The 27,273-nt window shown below is 62.3% G+C and overlaps 1 protein-coding gene across 1 annotated transcript; it reads right to left on the bottom strand.

Moving 5' to 3' along the window:
- Window positions 1-898: 898 nt before the first annotated feature.
- On the bottom strand, window positions 899-27,035 carry LOC116184744 (solute carrier family 12 member 4-like). Its single transcript, XM_085563852.1, is given in 24 exon segments — window positions 899-1,922; window positions 2,743-2,876; window positions 4,189-4,222; window positions 4,225-4,267; window positions 4,779-4,868; window positions 5,602-5,733; window positions 7,127-7,323; window positions 8,356-8,554; window positions 9,143-9,317; window positions 10,807-10,911; window positions 11,355-11,474; window positions 12,301-12,399; window positions 12,497-12,600; window positions 13,607-13,781; window positions 14,426-14,483; window positions 15,190-15,288; window positions 16,939-17,049; window positions 18,252-18,370; window positions 18,467-18,693; window positions 20,541-20,671; window positions 20,752-20,806; window positions 21,786-21,932; window positions 23,170-23,262; window positions 25,109-27,035. Coding segments are annotated over 24 exon segments (3,018 nt in total). The 5' UTR covers window positions 25,337-27,035; the 3' UTR covers window positions 899-1,779.
- Window positions 27,036-27,273: the final 238 nt, after the last annotated feature.

Raw genomic sequence — 27,273 nt, 5'->3', positions numbered from 1 at the left:
TCGGCAGAGACCACGCCCCCTCCGCTGTGCACACGGCACTCTGGCGGAAGAGGCCACGCCCCCTCCTCAGCGTTGGTCACGCCCCCTCTCTGCGGTGGCCACGCCCCCCTCCCAAAATCCCCTCAGAGATCCCAAAAATCCCAAAAAATTCCTACAGGGAACCTCAAAATCCCCTCAGAGATCCCAAAAATTCCTACAGGGAACCTCAAAATCCCCTCAGAGATCCCAAAAATCCTAAAAATTCCTTCAGGGAACCCCAAAATCCCCTCAGAGATCCCAAAAATCCTAAAAATTCCTTCAGGGAACCTCAAAATCCACTCAGGAACCCCAAAATTCCCTCAGAGAACACAAAAAAAATCCCCTCAGAGAGCCCCAAAATCCCAAAAAATTTCTCCAGGGAACCCCAAAATCCCCTCAGAAATCTCCAAAAATCCCCTCAGGGAGCCCCAAAATCCCAAAAATTCCTTCAGGGAAACCCAAAATCCACTCAGGTACCCCAAAATCCCCTCAGAGAACCCCAAAAAATCTTCTCAGGGAGCCCCCAAATCCAAAAAAATTCCTTCAGGGAACCCCAAAATCCCCTCATGGACCCCAAAATTCCCCCAGAGACCCCAAAATCCCCTCAGGGAGCCCCAAAATCCCAAAAAAATCCTTCAGGGAAACCCAGAATCCCCTCAGAGAACCCCAAAAAATCTTCTCAGGGAGCCCCAAAATCCCAAAAATTCCTTCAGGGAACCCCAAAATCGCCTCAGAGAGCCCCCAAATCCCAAAAATTCCTTCAGGGACCCCAAAATCCCCTCATGGATCCCAAAATTCCCCTCATGGACCCCAAAAATCCCCTCAGGGGCCCCAAAAATCCCACAGAATTCCCAATTTCCCAGGAACTGCAACTTCCGGCTCATTTTTCTCCCAAAAATTCTATTTTTGGGTCGTTTATTGAGGACTTTGGTGAAATCCAAGTGCAAAAACCAGAACGGGCTGGGGCCAGACTGGGAGCACTGGGACCATTCCCAGTTCCATATTGGGAGCACTGGGCCTATCCCAGTTCCATACTGGGAGCACTGGGCCTATCCCAGTTCCATACTGGGAGCACTGGGACCATCCCAGTTCCATACTGGGAGCACTGGGCCCATTCCCAGTTCCATACTGGGAGCACTGGGCCTATCCCAGTTCCATACTGGGAGCACTGGGACCATCCCAGTTCCATACTGGGAGCACTGGTCTCTCAGGGCTCCCCAGTCCCGTTCCCAGTGCTCCCAGTCCCGTTCCCAGTGCTCCCAGTTCCATTCCCAGTTCCATACTGGTCTCTCAGGGCTCCCCAGTTCCATTCCCAGTGCTCCCAGTTCCATTCCCAGTTCCATACTGGGAGCACTGGTCTCTCAGGGCTCCCCAGTCCCATTCCCAGTGCTCCCAGTCCCGTTCCCAGTGCTCCCAGTTCCATTCCCAGTTCCATACTGGTCTCTCAGGGCTCCCCAGTTCCATTCCCAGTGCTCCCAGTCCCGTTCCCAGTTCCATACTGGGAGCACTGGTCTCTCAAGGCTCCCCAGTTCCATTCCCAGTGCTCCCAGTCCCGTTCCCAGTGCTCCCAGATCCATTCCCAGTTCCATACTGGGAGCACTGGTCTCTCAAGGCTCCCCAGTTCCATTCCCAGTGCTCCCAGTCCCGTTCCCAGTGCTCCCAGTTCCATTCCCAATTCCATACTGGGAGCACTGGTCTCTCAGGGCTCCCCAGTCCCATTCCCAGTGCTCCCAGTTCCATTCCCAGTTCCATACTGGTCTCTCAGGGCTCCCCAGTCCCGTTCCCAGTGCTCCCAGTCCCGTTCCCAGTGCTCCCAGTTCCATACTGGTCCCCGTCGCCGTCCCCGTCCCTCACCAGCAGCACCGGCCCCAGGCCCTCGGTCAGAACCTCCAGGAACTCCAGGTCTGCGCCGTCAAGGGCCACCAGTGACATCAGTATGGACCAGTATGGACCAGTATGGACCAGTATGGACCAGTGACCCCCAGGGACCTCCCAGAGACCTCCCAGTACCCACCAGTTACAACCAGTGACCTTCCAGGGACTTCCCAGTAACACCAGTAACAACCAGTACCCACCAGTGCCCTCCCAGTAACCCCCAGTGACCTCCCAGTACCCACCAGTGCCCTCCCAGTAACCCCCAGTGACCTCCCAGTAACCTCCCAGTAACACCAGTGTCCTCCCAGTGAAGTCCCAGTAACTTCCCAGTAACCACCAGTGACAACCAGTACCCACCAGTGACCTCCCAGTAACCACCAGTACCCACCAGTAACCCCCAGGGGCCTCCCAGTAACCACCAGTGACCTCCCAGTTTCCCCCATTTCCAACTTTCCCATTTTTCCCATTTTTCCCAAATTCCCGGTTTTTCACCCCAAATTTCGGATACAGCTCTCCACGGGCCGGGTTCCCCATTCCCATTTTTCCCGTTTTTCCCGTTTTTCCCAAATTCCCGGTTTTTCAACCCAAATTTCGGATACAGCTCTCCACCGGCCGGGTTCCCCATTTTTCCCCATTTTTCCCGTTTTTCCCAAATTCCCGGTTTTTCACCCCAAATTTCGGATACAGCTCTCCACGGGCCGGGTTCCCCATTCCCATTTTTCCCGTTTTTCCCAAATTCCCAGTTTTTCACCCCAAATTTCGGATACAGCTCTGCACGGGCCGGGTTCCCCATTCCCATTTTCCCCGTTTTTCCCAAATTCCCGGTTTTTCACCCCAAATTTCGGATACAGCTCTCCATGGGCCGGCGCGGCCGGGCCGGGGGTGGGGGGGGCAGGTCCAGCAGAACCAGCCCCGCCCCCCCCGAGCGCGCCAAGATGGCGGCGTTGAGGCGCTCGGCCGCGTGCATGCGCCGCACGTTGGCCCTGGAAAACCAGTACAGACCAGTACGGACCAGTACAAACCAGTACAAACCAGTACAGACTGATATAGACCAGTGTATACCAGTATAGACTGATATAAATCAGTATGAACCAGTATAAACCAGTATAGACCAGTATGAACCAGTATGAACCAGTATAGACCAGTATAGACCAGTATATACCAGTATAGACTGATATAAATCAGTATGAACCAGTATAAACCAGTATAGACCAGTATGAACCAGTATGAACCAGTATAAACCAGTATAGACCAGTATAGACCAGTATAAACCAGTATAGACTGATATAAATCAGTATAAACCAGTATAGACCAGTATAGACCAGTATGAACCAGTATAGACCAGTATAGACCAGTATATACCAGTATAGACTGATATAAATCAGTATGAACCAGTATAAACCAGTATAGACCAGTATAAACCAGTATGAACCAGTATAAACCAGTATAGACCAGTATGAACCAGTATGAACCAGTATAAACCAGTATAGACCAGTATAGACCAGTATGAACCAGTATGAACCATTATAAACCAGTATGAACCAGTATAGACCAGTATGAACCAGTATAAACCAGTACGGACCAGCCCCCCCCAAGCGCCAAGATGGCGGCATTGAGGCGCTCGGCTGCGTGTATGTGCCGTTGCCACTGAAACCAGTAAAAACCAGTATGGGCCAGTATAGACTGATAGATACCAGTATACACCAGTATAGGCCAGTATAAACCAGTATGGACTCTTATATACCAGTATAAACCAGTATAGGCCAGTATAAACCAGTATGGGCTGTTATATACCAGTATAAACCAGTATAGACCAGTATAGACCAGTATAGACCAGTAGCCACCACTGTCCCCTTTCAGCCTCCCAGTCCCTCCCAGTATAAACCAGTTCCCCCCCAGTTCCCTCCCAGTTCCCTCCCAGTCCCTCCCAGTTTGTCCCAGTCCCTCCCAGTCCCCCCAGTCCCCCCCAGTCCCTCCCAGTATAAACCAGTTCCCTCCCAGTTCCCTCCCAGTCCCTCCCAGTTCCCTCCCAGTCCCCCCCAGTCCCTCCCAGTATAAACCAGTTCCCTCCCAGTTCCCTCCCAGTCCCTCCCAGTCCCCCCCAGTTCCCTCCCAGTTCCCTCCCAGTATAAACCAGTTCCCTCCCAGTTCCCTCCCAGTCCCCCCCAGTTCCCTCCCAGTTCCCTCCCAGTATAAACCAGTTCCCTCCCAGTTCCCTCCCAGTCCCTCCCAGTCCCTCCCAGTTCCCTCCCAGTTCCCTCCCAGTCCCCCCCAGTATAAACCAGTTGCACTCACGGGCTGGGCCCCCGCCGGGGCTCCCCTCCCCCCCCTCCTCCTCCTCGGCGCTGGGCGGCTGTGAGGGGGCGGGGCCTCCCTGTGACGTCATCGGGGAGGGGAAGTGACGTCACGGAGCCGGCTCCGCCTCCTCGGGTGATGACGTCACAGGGGTTAGGATGACGTCACGGGAAGGGGCAGTGACGTCACGGGGTGATGATGTCACAGGTGTGTGGTGATGTCACAAGGGTTGTGATGACATCATGGAGAGGGGTGATGACGTCACGAGGAAGTTGATGATGTTACAAGGATGTTGACGTCATGGGGACTATGATGTCACAGGGGTGGTGATGATGTCACTGGAGGGGTGATGATGTCATAGGGAGGGGATGAAGACGTCACAGGGGTGATGATGTCACATGGGGTTCATGACATCACAGGGAGGGGCGATGATGTCACAGGGTTGATGATGTCACGGGGAGGGTTGAAGACGTCACAGGGAGGTTGATGACATCACAGGGATGGGCGATGACGTCACATGGGCTATGACGTCACAGGGTGGGATGATGACGTCACATGGGCTATGACGTCACAGGAGGCGGTGACGTCACCTGGGCGCGGCGCAGCTGCCGCAGCATCTGCGAGCGCTGCTCCATCATCAGCGTCCGCTCGTACGTGTACTCAGAGACCGCCGAGTCGTGCTGCCGCACCAGTACAAACCAGTGTAAGCCAGTACGGACCGGTACCGACCAGTGTAAACCAGTACGGACCGGTACAGACCAGTACGGACCAGTACAAACCAGTGTAAGCCAGTACAGACCGGTACCGACCAGTATAAACCAGTACGGACCGGTACAGACCAGTGTAAACCAGTACGGACCGGTACAGACCAGTGTAAACCAGTATGGACCAGTACAGACCAGTACGGACCAGTGTAAACCAGTACGGACCGGTGTAAACCAGTATGGACCAGTACAGACCAGTACGGACCAGTGTAAACCAGTGTAAACCAGTACGGACCAGTACAGACCAATACAGACCAGTACGGACCAGTATAAACCAGTACGGACCGGTGTAAACCAGTACAGACCGGTGTAAACCAGTACGGACCAGTACGTACCAGTATAAACCAGTACAGACCAGTATGGACCAGTGCACGCCCACCCGGGTGTGCCCAGCTGTGTTTTTGGCACTCCAGCTGTGCCCAGCTGTGATTTTGGGTATCCCAGCTGTGCCCAGCTGTGGTTTTGGTGCTCCAGCTGTGCCCAGCTGTGCCCAGTTGTGTTTTTGGGTATCCCAGCTGTGCCCAGCTGTGCCCAGCTGTGTTTTTGGCGCTCCAGCTGTGCCCAGCTGTGTTTTTGGGTATCCCAGCTGTGCCCAGCTGTGCCCAGCTGTGCCCAGCTGTGTTTTTGGCGCCCCAGCTGTGCCACTCACCAGCTCCACCACGTGCACCTGGGCGGGCAGCGCCCGGCGCCGCGCCAGCGCCTCCAGCAGGCGCCGCAGCCGCTCGCTGTTGTCCTCCAGCAGCGCCACCGTGAACAGGCGCAGCGGGCACCCGCGCCAGGCCTGGCCACGCGCCGGGGAGACCCAAAATCACCGAAATTCACCCCAAAATTCACCCCAAATTCACCCCAAAAATCCCCCAGGAACAGGCGCAGCGGGCACCCGCGCCAGGCCTGGCCACGCGCCGGGGAGACCCCAAAATCACCGAAATTCACCCCAAAATTCACCCCAAAATTCACCCCAAAATTCACCCCAAAATTCACCCCAAAATTCACCAAAAAAATCCCCCCAAAATTGCCCATTTCCAGAGGCCCCGCCCCGTTCCCGATGCCCCGCCTCATTTCCCTCAGACCCCGCCCCTTTTCCCTCAAGCCCCGCCTCATTTCCCTCAGACCCCGCCCCATTTCTTGCAACCCCGCCCCTTCCTCTCAAGCCCCACCCATTTTCCACAAGCCCCGCCCATTTCCCCTCAAGCCCCGCCCTGTTTCCTGAGGCCCCGCTCATTTTTCTTCAAGCCCCGCCCCATTTCTTTCAGCCCCTCCCAATTTCCCTCAAGCCCTGCCCCATTTCCTGAAGCTCCGCCCCATTTCCACCAAACCCCGCCCCTTCCCACAAAGCCTTGCCCCCATTCCCTCAAGCCCCGCCCTTTTCCCCTCAAGTCCTGCCATTTCCCGAAGCCCCGCCCCATTTCCATCAAACCCCGCCCCTTTTCCCTCAAGCCCCGCCCCTTTTCCCTCATGCCCTGTCCTTTTCCCCGAGCCCAGCCCCATTTCTTGCAGCCCCGCCCCTTTCCCTCAAGCCCTGTCCCTTTGCCCCAAGCCCCGCCCCATTTATTGTAGCCCCGCCCATTTCCCCATCAAGCCCCGCCCCATTTCTTGAACTCCCGCCCTTTCCTCAAGACCCGCCCCTATCCCAAGCCCCGCCCTTTTCCCCATCAAGCCCCGCCTCATTTCTTGAAGTCCCGCCCCTTTCCCCAAGGCCCGCCCCTTTCCTCAAGCACCACCCCTTCCCAAACCACGCCCTTTTTCCCGAGCCCCGCCCATTTCCCCATCAAGCCCGGCCCGTTTCCCCATCAAGCCCCACCCCTTTCCCCAGGCCCCGCCCATTTCCCAATCAAGCCCCGCCCCTTTCCCCAGGCCCCGCCTATTTCCCCATCAAGCCCCACCCCTTTCCCGAGCCCCGCCCATTTCCCCATCAAGCTCCACCCATTTCCCCATCAAGCCCCGCCCCTTTCCCAGGCCCCGCCCCTTTTCCCAAGCTCCGCTCCTTTCCCCAGGCCACGCCCCTTTCCTTAAGCCACGCCCCTTCCCAAGCCACGCCCATTTCACCAAGCCCCGCCCATTTCCCCATCAACCCCCGCCCATTTCCCCAGGCCCCGCCCATTTCCCCATCAAGCTCCACCCATTTCCCCATCAAGCCCCACCCCCTTCCCCAGGCCCCGCCCCTTTCCCCGTACCGGGTGCTGGCGCAGCAGCAGCGGCAGCAGCGTCAGGAGGCGCCCGGTGCCGACCACCCACCAGACATCCAGGGAGGCCCCCGGTGGGGACACCCCCGGGACAACCCCCGGGACAACCCCCGGGGACAGCCCCGGCACCGCCCCGCCCTTGGACACCAGCAGAGCCCGGCCCGCCGAGCCCGCGGCCCGCAGCAGCTCTGGGGACAGAGGGACACGGGGAGAGGGACAGAGGGACAGGGGGACAGGGGGACAGGGGGACAGGGACAGAGGGACAGGGACAGGGGGACAGAGGGACACGGGGAGAGGGACAGAGGGACAGGGGGACAGGGACAGAGGGACAGAGAGACAGGGACAGAGGGACAGGGACAGAGGGACAGGGACAGAGGGACAGAGGGACAGGGACAGGGGGAGAGGGACAGAGGGACAGAGGGACAGAGAGACAGAGGGACAGGGACAGAGGGACAGGGGGACAGGGACAGAGGGACAGAGGGACAGGGGGACAGAGGGACAGAGGGACAGAGGGACAGGGACAGGGGGACAGGGACAGGGGGACAGGGGGACAGGGACAGAGGGGACAGAGGGACAGGGACAGAGGGACAGGGACAGAGGAACAGGGACAGAGGGACACCACAATGTTCCCAATGGCACCTGTGTCCCCAATGTCCCCTGAGTGTCCCCGCTGTCCCCAACATCCCCAATGTCCCCAATCCCCCAATGGCCCTGAAGTCCCCAAGGCCCGCAATGTCCCCAAATGTTCCCAATGTCTCTAATGCTCCCAGTGTCCTCATTGTCCCCAACGTCCCCACTGTCCCCAATGTCCCCATTGTCCCCAATGTCCCCAACATCCCCAATGTCCCCAGTGTCCCCAGTGTCCCCATTGTCCCCGATGTACCCAACGTCCCCAACATCCCCAATGTCCCCGATGTTCCCATTGACCCAATGTCCCCATTGACCCCAATGTCCCCAACGTCCCCAGTGTCCCCATTGACCCCAACGTCCCCAATGTCCCTGTTGTCCCCAATGACCCCAATGACCCCAATGACCCCAATGACCCCAATGTCCCCGTTGTCCCCAATGTCCCCAATGACCCCAATGTCCCCAATGACCCCAATGACCCCGTTGTCCCCATTGACCCCAACGTCCCCGATGTCCCCGTTGTCCCCATTGACCCCAACGTCCCCGATGTCCCCGATGTCCCCACTGTCCCCGATGTCCCCGTTGTCCCGTACCCACGAACTCCCGCGCTGTCTCGCCGGGGTCCGCCCGCCGCCGCCATTGGCGGGGCCAGCCCAGCAGGACGGCGTTGGGGCGGAGCGCGCCCAGCCCCGCCCCCTGCACGAGCGCCGCCAGCCCCGCCCCCCGCTCTGACGTCACCAGCACCTGCACGAAGCCGCGCGCGCCGGCGCGGGAGAGCGCCCCCCGCAGGGCCTGGGGGGAATGACAACGGGAGTGACACGGGGACAGCGACACGGGGACAGTGACAGTGACAGTGACACAGGGACAGTGACACAGGGACAGTGACAGTGACACGGGGAGAGCGCCCCCCGCAGGGCCTGGGGGGAATGACAACGGGAGTGACACGGGGACAGCGACACAGGGACAGTGACATGGGGACAGTGACAGTGACAGTGACACGGGGACAGTGACACGGGGACAGTGACAGTGACAGTGACACAGTGACAGTGACACAGGGACAGTGACACAGGGACAGTGACACGGGGACAAGGACAGTGACAGTGACACACTGACATGGGAACAGCGCTCCCCGCAGGGCCTGGGGGGAACAACAGGGACACGGGGACATGGGGACAGTGACATGTGGACAGGGCCACCATCCCAGGCCAGCCCCCACCCCAATAACCCTCGATGACCTCCCCGTGACCCCGCCATGACACCACCATGACCTCCCCCATGACCCCAATGGCCCCCCGTGACCCCTGACCCCCATGATGACCCCATCACCCCCCATGACCCCTGACCCCCGTGACCCCCGGTGACCCCCCGGTGACCCCGGACCTTTTCGGCGCGGCGGGCCCGGGGCAGGTCCTGGGGCAGGGCCCCGCCCAGCCACGCCCCCAGCACGGTCAGGCCCCGCCCCCCCGCCTGCAGCTGCGCCGCCAGCGCCACCAGCTCGGCCCGCGGGGGGGGCCCGGCCGCGTCCCCCGGCTTGGACAGCACCAACAGCTGCGGCCTGGGGGGGGAGAGACGGGGTCACCGGGGGGTCACGGGGTCACTGAGGGGTCATGGGGTCATACAGGGGTCACAGGGACATGGGAACATGGGGGGGTCACTGGGCTTGGACAGCACCAACAGCTGCGGCCTGGGGGGGGAGAGGGAGACGGGGTCACCGGGGGGTCACGGGGTCACTGAGGGGTCACAGGGACATGGGGACATGGGGGGGTCACTGGGCTTGGACAGCACCAACAGCTGCGGCCTGGGGGGGGGGAGAGAGACGGGGTCACCGGGCGGTCACGGGGTCATACAGGGGTCATGGGGTCATACGGGGGTCATGGGGTCATACAGGGGTCACAGGGACATGGGAACATGGGGGGGTCACCGAGCTTGGACAGCACCAACAGCTGCGGCCTGGGGGGGAGGGAGACGGGGTCACCGGGGGGTCACGGGGTCACTGAGGGGTCATGGGGACATACAGGGGTCACAGGGACATGGGAACATGGGGGGGTCATGGGGGGGTCACTGGGCTTGGACAGCACCAACAGCTGCGGCCTGGGGGGGGAGAGGGAGACGGGGTCATCGGGGGGTCACGGGGTCACCGGGGGGTCACGGGGTCACTGAGGGGTCATGGGGTCATACAGGGGTCACAGGGACATGGGAACATGGGGGGGTCACTGGGCTTGGACAGCACCAACAGCTGTGGCCTGGGGGGGGAGAGGGAGACGGGGTCATCGGGGGGTCACGGGGTCACTGAGGGGTCATGGGGACATGGGGGGGTCACAGGGACATGGGGGGGTCATGGGGGGGACATGGGGGGGACATGGGGGGTCATGGGGGGGTCACCGGGCTTGGACAGCACCAACAGCTGCGGCCTGGGGGGGGGGGGGGGGATAGGGAGCCGGGGTCATCGGGGGGTCACGGGGTCACTGAGGGGTCATGGGGTCATACAGGGGTCACAGGGTCATGGGGGGGTCACAGGGTCACCGGGGGTCACAGGGTCATGGAGGGTCATGGGGGGGTCACAGAGGGGTCAGGGGGCATGGGGACGGGGGGGGAAATGGGGGGGACTCACCTGAGGCTGGCGGATTTTGGGGGATTTTGGGGGATTTTGGGGTGATTTGGGGCTCTCACCGCAGGCTGGGGGGCGGGGGATTTTGGGGTGATTTTTGTGGTGATTTTGGGGTGATTTTGGGTTGATTTGGGGCTCTCACTGCAGGCTGGGGGGCGGGGGATTTTGGGGGATTTGGGGGTGATTTTGGGGTGATTTTGGGGGATTTGGGGGTGATTTTGGGGTGATTTTTGGGGCTCTCACCGCAGGCTGGGGGGTGGGGGATTTTGGGGTGATTTTGGGATATTTTGGGGTGATTTTGTGGTGATTTTGTGGTGATTTTGGGGTGATTTTTGGGGCTCTCACTGCAGGCTGGGGGGCGGGGGATTTTGGGGTGATTTTGGGGTGATTTTGGGGTATTTTGGGGTGATTTTGGGGTGATTTTTGGGGCTCTCACCGCAGGCTGGGGGGCGGGGGCCGTCCATCCTCCAGCCGCAGCAGCGCCAGGCGGGCGGCGCTGAGGGAGAGGCCCCGGAGCCCCTCCCCCCACTCGCTCTGAGCGCTGCGGGGGAGGGGCGGGGCTCAGGGAGGGGACCCCCGGTGTCCCCAAGTGTCCCCAAGTGTCCCAGGTGTCCCCAGGTGTGTCCCTGCCCCCCCCAGGTGTGTCCCCAGGTGTCCTCAGGTGTCCCCAGTTGTCCCCAGCTGTCCCCAGGTGTGTCCCCAGGTGTCCCCAGGTGTGTCCCCAGCTGTTCTCAGCTGTCCCCAGCTGTTCCCAGGTGTCCTCAGGTGTGTCCCCAGCTGTCCCCAGCTGTCCCCAGGTGTCCCCAGCTGTCCCCAGGTGTCCCCAGGTGTCCCCAGGTGTCCCCAGCTGTCCCCAGCTGTCCCCAGCTGTCCCCAGCTGTCCCCAGGTGTCCCCAGCTGTCCCCAGCTGTCCCCAGGTGTCCCCAGCTGTCCCCAGGTGTGTCCCCAGCTGTCCCCAGCTGTCCCCAGGTGTGTCCCCCTCACCTGCGGAACTCCAGGTATTTGTAGGCGGTGGCGCCGATGCCCAGGGCCAGCAGGGCACAGGGCCAGCAGGTGACCAACATGAGGGACAGGCAGAGGATGGCACCGGCCAGGGACACCGACCTGGGGACACGGGGACATGGGGACAGGGACAGGGACATGGGGACACCGCCAGGGACATGGGGACATGGGGACAGTGACAGGGACAGGGACAGGGACAGGGACATGGGGACAGGGACAGGACCATGGGGACACCGCCAGGGACATGGGGACATGGGGACAGTGACAGGGACAGGGACAGGACCATGGGGACAGTGACAGGGACAGGGACACCGACCTGGGGACACGGGGACATGGGGACAGTGACAGGGACATGGGGACATGGGGACATGGGGACAGGGACATGGGGACATGGGGACATGGGGACAGGGACATGGGGACATGGGGACAGTGACAGGGACATGGGGACATGGGGACACCGCCAGGGACATGGGGACATGGGGACAGGGACAGGGACAGGGACAGGGACATGGGGACAGGGACACTCAGGGTCACTCAGGGTCACTCAGGGTCACTCTGGGGTTACTCAGAGACACTTGGGGGTCACTCGTTGGTCACTCAGGGTCACTCAGGGTCACTCGGGGTCACTCAGGGGTCGCTCGGGGTCACTCGGGGTCGCTCAGGGGTCACTCAGGGTCACTCTGGGGTCACTCAGGGACACTTGGGGGTCACTCATTGGTCACTCAGGGGTCACTCAGGGTCACTCTGGGGTCACTCGGGGTCACTCGGGGTCACTCACTGACCAGTGGCAGCGCGGGCTCCAGCCGGGCGTGGGCTGGGGCAATGACACAGGGACAGGGACACGGGGACACTCAGGGGACACGAGGTCAGTGGGGTCACTCGGGGTCACTCGGGGTCACTCGGGGGTCACCAGGGGTCACTCACTGACCAGTGGTACAGCGGGCAGCGCGGGCTCCAGCCGGGCGTGGGCAGCAGCCCCTGCAGGGCGCACGCCAGGTTCAGCCCCAGGTACGAGGTCAGGCACATCCTGCGGGCGTGACATCACCGTGATGTCACCGTGACGTCACCGCGACGTCACCGCGACGTCACGGGAGGGGACGGGGGACACGGGAGGGGACACGCACACGGACAGCACCGGGGCCAGCAGGTCCAGCGAGCCCAGCAGCACCCCCAGAGCCGCCGTCGCCACCGTGGCCACCAGCGGCCACAGCCGGCCCCGGGACAGCGCCTGAGGGGACATGGGGACAGTGAGGGGACATGGGGGACAGTGAAGGGACGTGGGGACACTGGGGACATTGGGGACATTGGGGGGACATGGGGACACTGGGGACATTGGGGATATTGGGGACATTTGGGGCATTGGGGACAGTGAGGGGACATGGAGATATTTGGGACATTGGGGTCATTTGGGGATTGGGGGCATTGGGGACATTGGGAGGACATGGGGACATTGGGGACATGGGGGACAGTGAGGGGACATGGGGACACTGGGGACATTGGGGACATTGGGGGGACATTGGGGATATTGGGGACATTTGGGGCATTGGGGACATTGGGGACAGTGAGGGGACATTGAGATATTGGGGACATTGGGGTCATTTGGGGATTGGGGGCATTGGGGACATTGGGAGGACATGGGGACATTGGGGACATGGGGACATTGTGGACACAGGTGACATTCGGGGACACAGGTGACATTTGGCGACATTCGGTGACATTTGGGGACATTGGGGACTTTGGGGACATTGGGGCCATTGAAGGGACACTGGGGACAATGGGGACACTGGGCACACCGGTGACATTCAGGGACATTGGGGACACCCTTGGGGACACCCTTGGAGACACTGGGGACATTTGGGAACACTGGGGACATTGGGGACAATGGGGACATTGGGGACACAGGTGCCATTTGGGGCCATTTGGGGCCATTTGGGGCCATTGCAAACATGGGGACAATTGGGACATTTTGGGACATTGGGGACACAGGTGACATTCGCTGATATTTGGGGTCATTTGGGGACATTGGGGACACGGGTGCCATTTGGGGCCATTTGGGGCCATTGCAAACATGGGGACAATTGGGACATTTTGGGACATTTGGGACACAGGTGACATTCGGGGACATTCGGTGACATTTGGGGCCATTGGGGGCAGTGAGGGGACACTGGGGACACTGGGGACATGTGGACACGGGTGTCATTGGGTGCCATTGGGTGCCATTGGGTGCCACTCACGCGCGGCAGCGGCAGCGCGCGGCCCCGCGCCAGCGCGCGCAGCAGGCGCGCCCCGCCCAGCAGCGCCTGGAGCCCCGCGCCCGCCGCCGACAGCGCCGCGCCCAGCAGCGGCAGCCACGGCCCCGGCCAGGCGGCGGCGGCCAGCACCGGCACCCCGCCCAGGGCGGCGCCGAACCTGCGGGGACAGCGGGGACAGCGTGGGGACAGCGCCCGGGACACGGGGACAGCACCGGCACCCCGCCCAGGGCGGCGCCGAACCTGCGGGGACAGCGGGGACAGCGTGGGGACAGAGTGGGGACATGGGGACAGAGTGGGGACACCGCCCGGGACACGGGGACACTGTCCGGGACATGGGGACACTGCCCGGGACCCCGCCCAGGGCGGCACCGAACCTGCGGGGACAGCGCGACAGCGTGGGGACAGAGTGGGGACAGCGCCCGGGACACGGGGACAGCACCGGGACAGCGCCCGGGACACGGGGACAGCACGGGGACAGCGCCCGGGACACGGGGACACAGCCCGGGACATGGGGACAGCACCGGGACATGGGGACAGCGTGGGGACAGCGCCCGGGACATGGGGACACCACCCGGGACATGGGGACACCACCCGGGACACTGCCCGGGACATGGGGACACCGCCTGGGACACGGGGACAGCACCGGGACCCCGCCCAGGGCGGCGCCGAACCTGCGGGGACAACACGGGGACCCTCCCTGGTGCCATCAGGGACTCCCCTGGTGACATTGGTGACACCCCTGGTGACAAGGGTGGCACGGGTGACACGGGTGGCACCCCAGGTGACATTGGTGACACTCACTTGTCCCGCAGCAGCTGCCCCTCCACGCCGGCCCCCAGCAGCAGCACCGCGCTCAGGTCTGGCCGTCAAGGAAAGCCCCAAAAATTCCCCAAATCCCCCCAAATTCTCCCCAAAAATTCTACAAAATTCCCACCAATATTCTACAAAATCCCCCCAAAATTCCCCCCAAAAATTCTACAAAATTCCCACAAAAATTCTACAAAATTCCCACAAAATTCCCCCCAAAAATTCTACAAAATCCCCACGAAATTCCTCCCAAAAGTTTTACAAAATCCCCCAAAATCCCACCCAACACCCCAAAATTTCCCCAAAATCTCCCCCAAATTCCCCCAAAATCCACCCAGCACCCCAATATCCCCCAAAATCCCTCAAAATTCCCCCCCAAAAATCCCACCCAGCACCCCAAAATCCCCGAAGTCCCATAAAACCCCCCAAAATTCTATATAATCCCCCAAAATCCCACCCAGCACCCCAAAATCCTCCAAATCCCCTCAAAATCTCCCCAAAATCCCCCCAAAATCCCACCCAGCACCCCAAAATCCCCCAAAATCCTCCCAGATTTTGGGCTCCCCATGGAGATTTTGGGGTCTCCCCAACATTTTGGGGTTCCCCAACATTTTGGGGTCCCCCCAAGATTTGGGGTGGGATACAGCCCAGGGCCGTGGTGACCCCCAAATTTCTGGTTCTCCCCCACATTTCTGTCTCCCCCTGCGGTTTTGGGACCCCCCCGGATTTTGGGGTCCCCCGGATTTTGGGGTGGATACAGCCCAGGGCCGTGGCCGTGGCGGCCCCGAGGCTCCCGGCCGGGACCGAGCGAGCGACGTCCCCGAGCTCGGCGCAGCGGCTGCACCCCCAGAGCACCCCTGGGGCACCCCAAAATCATCCTGAACCCCAAAAAACCCCTGGGGCACCCCAAAATCATCCTGAACCCCAAAAACCTCCTGGGGGCACCCCAAAATCATCCTGAACCCCAAAAAACCCCTGGGAGCACCCCTGGGGCACCCCAAAATCATCCTGAACCCCAAAAACCTCCTGGGGGCACCCCAAAATCATCCTGAACCCCAAAAACCTCCTGGGGGCACCTCAAAATCATCCTGAACCCCAAAAAACCCCTGGGAGCACCCCTGGGGCACCCCAAAATCATCCTGAACCCCAAAAAACCCCTGAGGGCACCCCAAAATCATCCTGAACCCCAAAATCCCCCACCCCATTTTGGGGTCCTCCAATTTTGGGGCCACCCTCTCCCCAATTTTGAGGTCTCCCCCACCCCAAATTTGGGTCCCCTTCCCCATTTCGGGGTCCCCACCCCGAATTTGGGGTCCCCACCCTGAATTTGGGTTCCCCATCTCCACTTCGGGATCCCCCCACTCCAAATTTTGGGGTTCCCATCCCGAATTTAGGTTCCCCCAATTTCGGGATCCCCACCCCAATTTTGGAGTCCCCCCAGCCCGAATTTGGGTCCCCCCCATCCCCATTTCAGGATCCCTGTCCCGAATTTGGGTTCCCCATCCCCACTTTGGGGTCCCGCGCCCCGAATTTGGGTTCCCCCAATTTCGGCATCCCCTCCCCAATTTTGAGGTCCCCACCGCCAATTTTGGGGATCCCACCCCCCATTTCGGGGTCCCCTCCCCATTTTCGGGGTCCCCTCCCCAATTTCAGGATCCCGTCCCCAATTTCGGGGTACCCTCCCCAATTTCGGGGTCCCTTCCCCAATTTCAGGGTCCCCTCCCCAATTCCAGGGTCCCCTCCCCATTTCGGGGTCCCCTCCCAAATTTCGGGGTACCCCACCCCAAATTTCGGCACCCCCTCCCCAATTCGGGGTCCCCTCCCCAATTTCGGGGTCCCTTCCCCAATTTCGGGGTCTCCTCCCCAATTTCGGGGTCTCCCCTCCCCAATTTCGGGGTCCCCATCCCAAATTTCGGGGTCCCCTCCCCAATTTCGGGGTCCCCATCCCAAATTTCGGAGTCCCCTCCCCAATTTCGGGGTCCCCCTCCCCAATTTCGGGGTCCTCTCCCCAATTTCGTGTTCCCCCACCCCAAATTTCGGGGTCCCCCACTCCATTTCAGGGTCCCCCACTCCCCAAATTTTGGGATCACCCCCACCCCAAATTTCGGGGTCCCCCACTCCATTTCAGGGTCCCCCCCCTCCCCAAATTTTGGGATCACCCCCATCCCCATTTTGGGGTCCCCCCCTCCCCAAATTTCACGGTCTCCCCGCCCCAAATTTCGGGGTCCCCATCCCAAATTCCAGGGTCCCCTCCCCATTCCGGGGTCCCCTCCCCAATTTCGGGGTCCCCATCCCCAATTTCGGGGTCCCCTCCCCATTCCGGGGTCCCATCCCCAATTCCGGGGTCCCCTCCCCATTTCGGGGTCCCCTCCCCATTTCGGGGTCCCCTCCCCAATTTCGGGGTCCCCTCCCCATTCCGGGGTCCCCTCCCCATTTCGGGGTCCCCTCCCCAATTTCGGGGTCCCCTCCCCATTCCGGGGTCCCCATCCCCAATTTCGGGGTCTCACCCGTGGCCGAGGGCAGGCTCAGCCCCAGCAGGGCCCCGAAGGAGGCGCCGGCCCCGCCCTCCTCAGGCCCCGCCCCCGGCCCCGCCTCCGGGGGGCGTGGCCACAGGTTCCCTGGGGGCGGGGCCGGAGTCAGGCCACGCCCACAGCCCCGCCCCCTGTGACCCCGCAGTGATCTCGGGGTGCCCCCAGCCCCTGTGACCCTGCCATGACCCCTCCGTGACCCCACAATGACCCCGGGGTGACCCCCATGACCCCTCCGTGACCCCTCACTGACCTCTGGGTGACCCCAGCCCCTGTGACCCTGCCATGACCCCTCCGTGACCCCACAATGACCCCGGGGTGACCCCCATGACCCCTCCGTGACCCCACGGTGACCTCTGGGTGACCCCAGCCCCTGTGACCCTGCCATGACCCCTCCGTGACCCCACAATGACCCCGGGGTGACCCCCATGACCCCTCCGTGACCCCACGGTGACCTCTGGGTGACCCCAGCCCCTGTGACACCCGTGACCCCAGGGTGACCCCAAAGTCCCGATCCCCCACCCCATGACCCCGAGGTGACCCCACCCCAAATTTTTCCCAGGCGGGCGGAGCCACAGGGACCCAAGGGGGCGTGTCCTGAACTGGCCACGCCCACACCACCCAGGAGGCGGAGCCACCAACTCCCTGTGGGCGTGTCCTTTGGTGACCACACCCACCCCACCCACTGGGCGTGTCCTTTCCTGACCCCACCCACCCCATCAGTGGGTGTGTCCTCTGCTGACCACACCCACCCCACCCAATGGGTGTGTCCTGCAGTGACCACACCCACCCACCCCTGTGGGCGTGTCCTGTAGTGACCACACCCACCCAGTGGGCGTGTCCCACAGTGACCACACCCACCCCACCCAGGGGGCGTGTCCCACAGTGACCACACCCACCCCACCCAGGGGGCGTGTCCCACAGTGACCACACCCACCCCACCCAGGGGGCGTGTTCTTTGTTGTCCACACCCACCCAACCCCACCCAGTGGGCGTGTCCTGCACTGATCACACCCACCCAACCCCACCCAGTGGGCCTGTCCCACAGTGCCCACACCCACCCCACCCAGTGGGCCTGTCCCACAGTGCCCACACCCACCCCACCCAGTGGGCCTGTCCCACAGTGACCACACCCACCCCACCCAGGGGGCGTGTCCCACAGTGACCACACCCACCCAACCCCACCCAGGGGGCGTGTCCTGAACTGACCCCACCCACCCCACCCAGTGGGCGTGTCCTTTCCCGACCACACCCCCAGTGGGCGTGTCCCTCCGCAGCCCCGCCCCACTCACGTGCCAGCAGGGCGGCGCTGGGCGCGGGCAGGGCGGGCAGCGCCCCCCGCAGGCCGGCGGTGGCGTTGAGGGGCTCGCAGGGCCTCAGGGGCTCCCCGGCCCGGGCGGGCAGGCACAACCTGTGGGGTGGCAGGAGGAAAGGGGGGACATCCCTCTCAGCGCCAGGCGCTCATTAGCATCTCATTAGCATGCGTCGAGCGGGGCGGGGCACTCACGCGGGGCCGGGGCGCAGGGCGCGGCGCAGGGTGCCAGCCTGCAGCGCCAGCAGCGCCAGCAGCAGCCCGGCCGGGCCCAAGGGCGCGGCGGCGGCGCGGAGCCGCGGCGGGGCCAGGGAGCCCGCCCCCAGCAGCGCCAGCAGCCCCGCCCCGAAGCCACGCCCGTTGTTCAGCCGGCCCCAGCGGCCACGCCCCGGCAGCACCGCCCAGCCGGGGCTCAGGTACACCTGCGGGAGGGAGGGGCCGGAAGGGTGACAGGCTCCGCCCACCCGCCCCAGGCCACGCCCACGCCCAGCCACACCCTCTGATAGACCAACAAGCCACGCCCCTTTAGCGGTCCCGGCCCCTCCTATTGGCCACGCACATCCCCAGTATTGCTTTGGCCACGCCCGTGTTAGCCCCGCCCATTCCTCAGGCCCCGCCCCTCAGCAGCAGATTGGCCACGCCCATCCCATTAGCCCCGCCCATTTCAGAAGATTGGCCCCGCCCATCCCATTAGTCCCGCCCATTTCAGGAGATTGACCACGCCCATCCCATTAGCCCCGCCCATTTGAGAAGATTGGCCCCGCCCATCCCATTAGTCCCGCCCATTTCAGAAGATTGGCCCCGCCCATCCCATTGGCCCCGCCCATCCCATTAGCCCCGCCCATTTCAGAAGATTGGCCCCGCCCATCCCATTAGTCCCGCCCATTTCATGAGATTGGCCCCGCCCATCCCATTAGCCCCGCCCATTTGAGAAGATTGGCCCCGCCCATCCCATTAGCCCCGCCCATCCCATTAGCCCCGCCCATTTCAGGAGATTGGCCCCGCCCATCCCATTGCCCCCGCCCATCCCATTAGCCCCGCCCATTTCAGGAGATTGGCCCCGCCCATCTTGTTACTCCCGCCCATCCTCCTTAGGCCCCGCCCATGTCAGCATATTAGCCCCAGCCATCCCATTAGCCCCGCCCATTTCAGGATATTGGCTCCGCCCATCTTCTTAGCCCCGCCCATCCCTTTTAGGCCCCGCCCATCCCATTTCCCATGCCCATGTCAGAAAATTGCCATGCCGATCCCATTCACCCCGCCCATTCCATTGGCCCCGCCCATCTTGTTAGTCCCGCCCGTCCTCCTTAGGCCCCGCCCATGTCAGCATATTAGCCCCAGCCATCCCATTAGCCCCGCCCATTTCATGAGAATGGCGCCGCCCATCCCCCTTAGGCCCCGCCCACCCCAGGATGCTCTCAGCCCTGCTCAGTGTGGCAGCCCTGCCCAGTTAAGCCCCACCCACCCCCTTTAAGCCCCCCCACCCCCTTTAGCCCCCTCCCACCCCTTTAGGCCCCGCCCATCCCTTTAGGCCCCTCCCACCCCTTTAGGCCCCGCCCCTTTAGGCGCCGCCCACCCGTCTGGCCCCGCCCCTCACCAGCAGGAGCTAGCCCCCCGCCCCTTTAGGCCACGCCCACCCCTTTAGGCCCCGCCCCTTTAGGCCCCGCTCACCCCTTTAGGCCCAGCCCCTTTAGGCCCCGCCCACCCGTCAGGCCCCGCCCCTCACCAGCAGCAGCTCGGGCCCGCCCCTTTAGGACCCGCCCACCCCTTTAGGCCCCGCCCACCCCTTTAGGCCCCGCCCACACCTTTAGCCCCCGCCCACCCGTCAGGCCCCGCCCCTCACCAGCAGAAGATAGGCTCCACCCCTTTAGGTCCCGCCCACCCCTTTAGGCCCCGCCCACCCCTTTAGGCCCCGCCCATCCCTTTATGCCCTGCCCATCCCTTTAGGCCCCGCCCACCCCTTTAGGCCCCGCCCACCCCGTTAGCCCCCGCCCACCCCTTTAGGCCCAGCCCCTTTAGGCCCCGCCCACCCCTTTAGGCCCAGCCCCTTTAGGCCCCGCCCACCCCGTTAGCCCCCGCCCACCCGTCAGGCCCCGCCCCTCACCAGCAGAAGATAGGCTCCACCCCTTTAGGCCCCGCCCACCCCGTTAGGCCCCGCCCACCCCTTTAGGCCCCTCCCCGTTAGGCCCCGCCCACCCCTTTACGCCCATCCCCTTTAGGCCCCGCCCATCCGTCTGGCCCCGCCCATCCGCCAGGCCCCGCCCCTCACCAGCAGCAGCTCGGCCCCGCCCAGCGCGGCGGCCGCGGCCCCGAAGGCGGCGCCCAGGAAGCCGCAGAGCCCCACGGCCCCCCCGGCCTCGGGGCCCAGCGCCCCCGACAGCAGCGACAGAGCCCCGCCCCCTGCGTGACGTCACGGGGCGGGGTCAGCGAGGACACGCCCAGGGGGCGGGGCCAAGCCCCCCCGACCCCCCCCAGCTCACCGGGGTCCAGCCCGTTGGTGGCCACGGCGCTCAGGGAGACGGCGGTCAGCAGCATCTGCGGGGGGTGACCTCTGACCTCTGACCCTGCTGACCTCTGACCCTGCTGGCCCCCTTCACCTCTGACCTCTGACCCCGCTGACCTCTGACCCTGCTGACCTCTGACCCCTCCGCCCAGGTACCCCCAGGTGTATTTTGGGTGCCCCCAGGTGCCCCCAGCTGTGCCAGGTGTTTTTACCCCCCCAAGTACCCCCAAAAACCCCAAAATCACAATTTTTCACCCAAATTCCACCGGTTTTTTTTGTCCTGCTCCTCCCGGGTGCCCCCAGGTGTGCCCAGGTAACCCCAGGTGTGCCCAGGTACCCCCAGGTGTGTCCCCAGGTACCCCCAGGTGTATTTTGGGTGCCCCCAGCTGTGCCAGGTGTTTTTACCCCCCCAGGTACCCCCAAAACCCCCAAAATCCCCATTTTTCACCCAAATTCCACCGGGTTTTTTTCGTCCCGCCCCTCCTGGCTGCCCCCAGCTGTGTCCAGGTACCCCCCAGCTGTTCCCAGGTGTACCCCAGGTGTGCCCAGGTGCCCCAGCTGCCCCTAGCTGTGCCCAGGTGTGTCCCCAGGTAACCTCAGGTGTATTTTGGGTGCCCCAGGTGTGCCCAGGTACCCCCAGGTGTGTTTTGGGTGCTCCCAGGTGCCCCCAGCTGTGCCAGGTGTGTTTTTACCCCCCCAGGTACCCCCAAAACCCCCCAAAATCCCCATTTTTCACCCAAATTCCATCGGGTTTCTTTCGTCCCGCCCGTCCCGGCTGCCCTCAGCTGTGCCCAGCTGTGCCCAGCTGTGCCCAGGTGTGTCCCCAGGTACCCCCAGGTGTATTTTGGGTGCCCCCAGCTGTGCCAGGTGTGTTTTTACCCCCCCAGGTGCCCCCAAAACCCCCCAAAATCCCCATTTTTCACCCAAATTCCACCGGGTTCTTTTCATCCCTCCCCTCCCGGGTGCCCCCAGCTGTGCCCAGCTGTGCCCAGCTGTGCCCAGGTGACTCACGCAGGCGCCCATCAGGCCCCCGACGGCGGCGGTGCCCAGGACCCCGCCCTGCCCCACCAGCCAGGGCAGGCGCAGCAGCAGCAGCAGCCCCAGCAGCGACTGCAGCGAGGGCGCCAGCACCCCCCGCAGGGTGCCCAGGGAACTGCGCTGCGGACAGACAGACGGACAGGGTCACACAGAGGTCACGGGGTCACACAGGGGTCACGGGGTCACACAGGGGTCAGCACCCCCCGCAGGGTGCCCAGGGAACTGCGCTGCGGACAGACAGACGGACAGGGTCACACAGAGGTCACGGGGTCACACAGGGGTCACGGGGTCACACAGGGGTCAGCACCCCCCGCAGGGTGCCCAGGGAACTGCGCTGCGGACAGACAGATGGACAGACGGGGTCACACAGGGGTCACGGGGTCACACAGAGGTCACAGGGTCACACAGGGGTCAGCACCCCCCACAGGGTGCCCAGGGAACTGCACTGCGGACAGACAGATGGACAGGGTCACACATGGGTCACGGGGTCACACAGGGGTCATGGGATCACACAGGGGTCACGGGGTCACACAGGGGTCAGCACCCCCCACAGGGTGCCCAGGGAACTGCGCTGCGGACAGACGGACAGACAGATGGACAGGGTCACACAGGGGTCACAGGGTCACACAGGGGTCACAGGGTCACACAGGGGTCAGCACCCCCCGCAGGGTGCCCAGGGAACTGCGCTGCGGACAGACAGATGGACAGACGGGGTCACACAGGGGTCACGGGGTCACACAGAGGTCACAGGGTCACACAGGGGTCAGCACCCCCCGCAGGGTGCCCAGGGAACTGCGCTGAGGGCAGACAGACGAACAGGGGTCGTGCAGGGGTCATGGGGTCACGCTGAAGTCACGGGGTCACGTTGGGGTCACGGGGTCATGCTGGAGTCATGGGGTCACACAGGGGTCATGCAAGGGTCACACCGGGTGTCCCAGCTGTATCCCCGCGTGTCCCCACGTGTCCCAGCCGTGTCCCAGCCATGTCCCCGCGTGTCCCAGCCATGTCCCAGCCGTGTCCCTGCATGTCCCAGCCATGCCCCCACGTGTCCCAGCCGTGTCCCCGTGGTGTCCCAGCTGTGTCCCCAGCTGTATCCCAGCCGTGTCCCCTTGTGTCCCAGCCGTGTCCCCGCGTGTCCCAGCCGTGTCCCCCTGGTGTCCCTGCGTGTCCCAGCCGTGTCCCCATGTGTCCCAGCTGTGTCCCCGCGTGTCCCAGCCGTGTCCCCGCGTGTCCCAGCCGTGTCCCCCTGGTGTCCCCGCGTGTCCCAGCCGTGTCCCCGCGTGTCCCAGCCATGTCCCCACGTGTCCCAGCCGTGTCCCCTTGGTGTCCCCGCGTGTCCCAGCCGTGCCGCGCTCACCGCGGCGCCGCAGTCGCTGTCGGGGCTCAGGGCGCTGTACGGGGCCATCCTGCGCAGCAGCGCCGGCACACGGGGACGGACGGCCAGCTCCTCCTGGGGCCAAAGGGGTGGCGTCAGGGGCGGGGCCAAGGAGGGTGTGGTCAGTGAGAGTGGTCATGGGGCGTGGTCAGTGGGCGGGGCTAATGAGGGTGTGGTCAGGGGCGGGGCTAAGGAGGGTGTGGTCAGTGGGCGGGGCTAAGGAGGGTGTGGTCAGTGGGCGGGGCTAAGGAGGGTGTGGTCAGTGGGCGGGGCTAAGGAGGGTGTGGTCAGTGGGCGGGGCTAATGAGGGGGTGGTCATTGGGAGTGGTCATGGGGCGTGGTCAGTGGGAGTGGCCAAGGGGCGTGGTTAGTGGGCGGGGCTAAGGAGGGTGTGGTCAGTGGGCGGGGCTAATGAGGGTGTGGTCACTGGGAGTGGTCATGGGGCGTGGTCAGTGGGAGTGGCCAAGGGGCGTGGTTAGTGGGCGGGGCTAAGGAGGGTGTGGTCAGTGGGCGGGGCTAATGAGGGTGTGGTCAATGGGCGGGGCTAATGAGGGTGTGGTCAGTGGGCGGGGCAATGAGGGTGTGGTCAGTGGGCGGGGCCAAGGAGAGTGTGGTCAGTGGGAGTGGTCAGGAGCCAGGCCAAGGAGGGAGAGGCTGAGGGGGTGGGGCCAAGGAAGGCGTGATTGGGGCGGGGTCAGTGGGCGGGGCTAAGGAGGGCGTGGTCAGTGGGAGTGGTCAATGGGCGTGGTCAGTGGGAGTGGTCAAGGGGCGTGGTCAGTGGGCGGGGCTAATGAGGGCGTGGTCAGTGGGAGGGGCTAAGGAGGGCGTGGTCGGGGTGAGGTCGGGGATGTGGTCAGGGGCGGGGCTAAGGAGGGCGTGGTCAGGGGTGAGGTCAGGGGTGAGTTTGGGGATGTGGTCAGGGGGCGGGGCTAATGAGGGTGTGGTCAGTGGGCGGGGCTGAGGAGGGCGGGGATAGGGGAAGGGCTCATGGGGTGGGGCTAAGGGGGCGTGGTCAGTGGGAGGGGCCAATCAGGGTGTGGTCAGGGGTAAGGCCAAGGGGGATCTTAGATTTGGGATTAAGGAGGGTGTGGCCAGTGGGCGGGGCTAAGGAGGGTGGGGCTAAGGGGCGTGGTCAGGGGCGTGGCCAAGCAAGGTGTGGTCAGGGGCAGGGCTCAGTGGGCGGAGCTAAGGTGGGGCAGCTTAGATTTGGGACTAGGGAGGGAGTGGTCAGTGGGCGGAGCCAAGGAGGGTGTGGCCAGTGGGCAGGGCTAAAGAGAGCGTGGCCAATGGGTGGGGTCAGGGGCGGGGCTAATGAGGCAGGGGCCAATGGGGCGTGGTCAGTGGGCGTGGCTATGATGGGTGTGGTTGGGGTAAGGCCAAGGGGCGGAGCTTAGATTTGGGATTAAGGAGGGTGTGGTCAGTGGGCGGGGATAAGGGGGCGTGGTCAATGGGCGGGGCTAAGGCGGGTGTGGTCAGTGGGTGGAGCAATTGAAGTTGTGGTCAGTGGGCGGGGCTAAGGTGGGTGTGGTCAGTGGGAGGAGCCAAGGAGGTGTGACCAGAGTGGGGTCAGTGGGCGGGGCTAAGGAGGGCGTGGTCAGTGGGCGGGGCTAAGGTGGGTGTGGTCAGTGGGAGGAGCCAAGGAGGTGTGACCAGAGTGGGGTCAGTGGGCGGGGCTAAGGAGGGCGTGGTCAGTGGGCGGGGGCTAAGGTGGGTGTGGTCAGTGGGCGGGGCCAAGGAGGTGTGACCAGAGCGGGGTCAATGGGCGGGGCTAAGGAGGGCGTGGTCAGTGGGCGGGGCTAAGAAGGGGCGCGGCAAATTGAGGTGTGGCACACAGTGGGGGCGTGGCCTCACCCCCACTGTAAAGGCACTAATGAAGTGTGGCTAATTAAGGGGCGTGTCCATCCAGGGGGCGTGGCCTCACCTCAAACAGCGCCAGGGGTCGCTCCCCCCCCACCCCGCCCAGGTTGGGAGGGGCGGGGCCAGCCCTGGCCACGCCCCCCGGGCCCCGCCCACGCGAGGTGGGCGTGGTCTCGGTGGGGGAGGGGCTGGAGTCCGAGCGGGGGGGGCGGGAGCTGGAGGGGGAGGGGGGCTCGGGGCTGCTCTCCGAAAGCTCCGCCCCCCGCGCTGGCCACGCCCCCGCCACCGCCATGACGTCAGCGGGGCGGCCGTGACGTCAGCAGGGCGGCGATGACGTCAGCAGAGCGGCGATGACGTCACCATCTCAGCGCCTGCAAGGGAAATTCGCTTTTTTCCCAGGGAAAATTCACATTTTTGGAGGGAAATTTCAAATTTTGAGGGAAAATTGACATTTTTTGAGAGAAAACTCACATTTTTCCAGGGAAAATTCGCATTTTTGGAAGGAAAATCCCCATTTTTCATGGGAAAATTCGCATTTTTGGAAGGAAAATCCCCATTTTTCATGGGAAAATTTGCATTTTTGGAAGGAAAATCCCCATTTTCCACATGAAAATTCACATTTTTTGAGGGAAAATTCACATTTTTCGAGAGAAAATTCACATGGAAAATTTGCATTTTTCGAGGGAAAATCCACATTTTTTCAAGAGAAAATTCACGTTTTTTGAGGGAAAATTCACATTTTTTGCGGGAAAATCCACATTTTTTTCTAGGGAAAATTCACATTTTTTGAGAGAAAATTCGCATGGAAAATTCACATTTTTTGAGGGAAAATCCCCATTTTTCAAGGGAAAATTCACATGTTTCCAAGGAAAATTCACATTTTTGGAAGGCAAATTCCCACTTTGGGGTCACCTCGCCCGTTTTTGGGTGTCAAAATTCACTTTTCCAGGTGCCAACCCCACCCTTTTTTGGGACCAAACTCCCGATATTTTTGGGGCCAAATCCCTCCTTTTTCTGGATCCATCTCCTCTCCTCCATCCGGCCCCGTTTTGGGTTAAAATTCCCCGATTTTGGGTTAAAATTCCCCAATTTTGGGGCCAGTTCACCCCTTTTTGGTGCCAAAATTCACTTTTAAAGCTGCCAACCCCACCTTTTTTGGGACCAAACTCCCGATTTTTGGGGCCAAATCCCTTCTTTTCCTGGATCCATCTCCCCTCCTCCATCCGGCCCCATTCTGGGTTAAAATTCCCCAATTTTGGGCTAAAATTCCCCAATTTTGGGTTAAAATTCCCCAGTTTTGGACCACCTCGCCTCTTTTTGGGTGCCAAAATTCACTTTTCCAGGTGCCAACCCCACCCTTTTTTGGGACCAAACTCCCGATATTTTTGGGGCCAAATCCCTCCTTTTCCTGGATCCATCTCCCCTCCTCCATCCGGCCCCGTTTTGGGTTAAAATTCCCCGATTTTGGGTTAAAATTCCCCAATTTTGAGGCCAGTTCACCCCTTTTTGGTGCCAAAATTCACTTTTAAAGCTGCCAACCACACCTTTTTTGGGACCAAACTCCCGATTTTTGGGGCCAAATCCCTTCTTTTCCTGGATCCATCTCCCCTCCTCCATCCGGCCCCATTCTGGGTTAAAATTCCCCAGTTTTGGGTTAAAATTCCACAACTTTGGGTTAAAATTCCCCAATTTTGGGTTAAAATTCCGCAATTTTGGGGCCAGTTCACCCCTTTTTGGTGCCAAAATTCACTTTTCCAGGTGCCAACCCCACCCTTTTTTGGGACCAAACTCCCGATTTTTGGGGCCAAATCCCTCCTTTTTCTGGATCCATCTCCCGTCCTCCATCCGGCCCCATTCTGGGTTAAAATTCCCCAATTTTGGGTTAAAATTCCCCAATTTTGGGGTCCCCCCCCCGCCATTCCCATCCCGGTACCTGAAGGGGGGCGCGGGGGCGGGGCCGGCGCGCGCTGCCCTGGCCACGCCCCCCGGCGCGCGCTGCCGCAGGGGGCGTGGCGACGCAGGGGGCGTGGCTTGGTGGAAGGGGCGTGGCCTAAACGCCGCCTGTGTCCTATGGGACGTTGCTATGCTAATAAATGGGTGTGGTTATGTAAATTAGCGTGCCTTTTAAAGCCCCGCCCCCTCGGCGCCTTCCAAACCCAGGGGTGCGCGCGCCCAGGTTTGAACGGATCTAAAAGAAAAATAAAAAATATTAGAGGGGAAAAATCCATC

The sequence above is a fragment of the Lonchura striata genome, chromosome 31 (assembly GCF_050655825.1).
Source record: "Lonchura striata isolate lonStrDom1 chromosome 31, ASM5065582v1, whole genome shotgun sequence".
In the NCBI taxonomy this organism is placed as follows: domain Eukaryota; kingdom Metazoa; phylum Chordata; class Aves; order Passeriformes; family Estrildidae; genus Lonchura; species Lonchura striata.
Note: the sequence above shows the minus strand (reverse complement) of the source record. Positions and strands in the feature narration are given on the sequence as shown.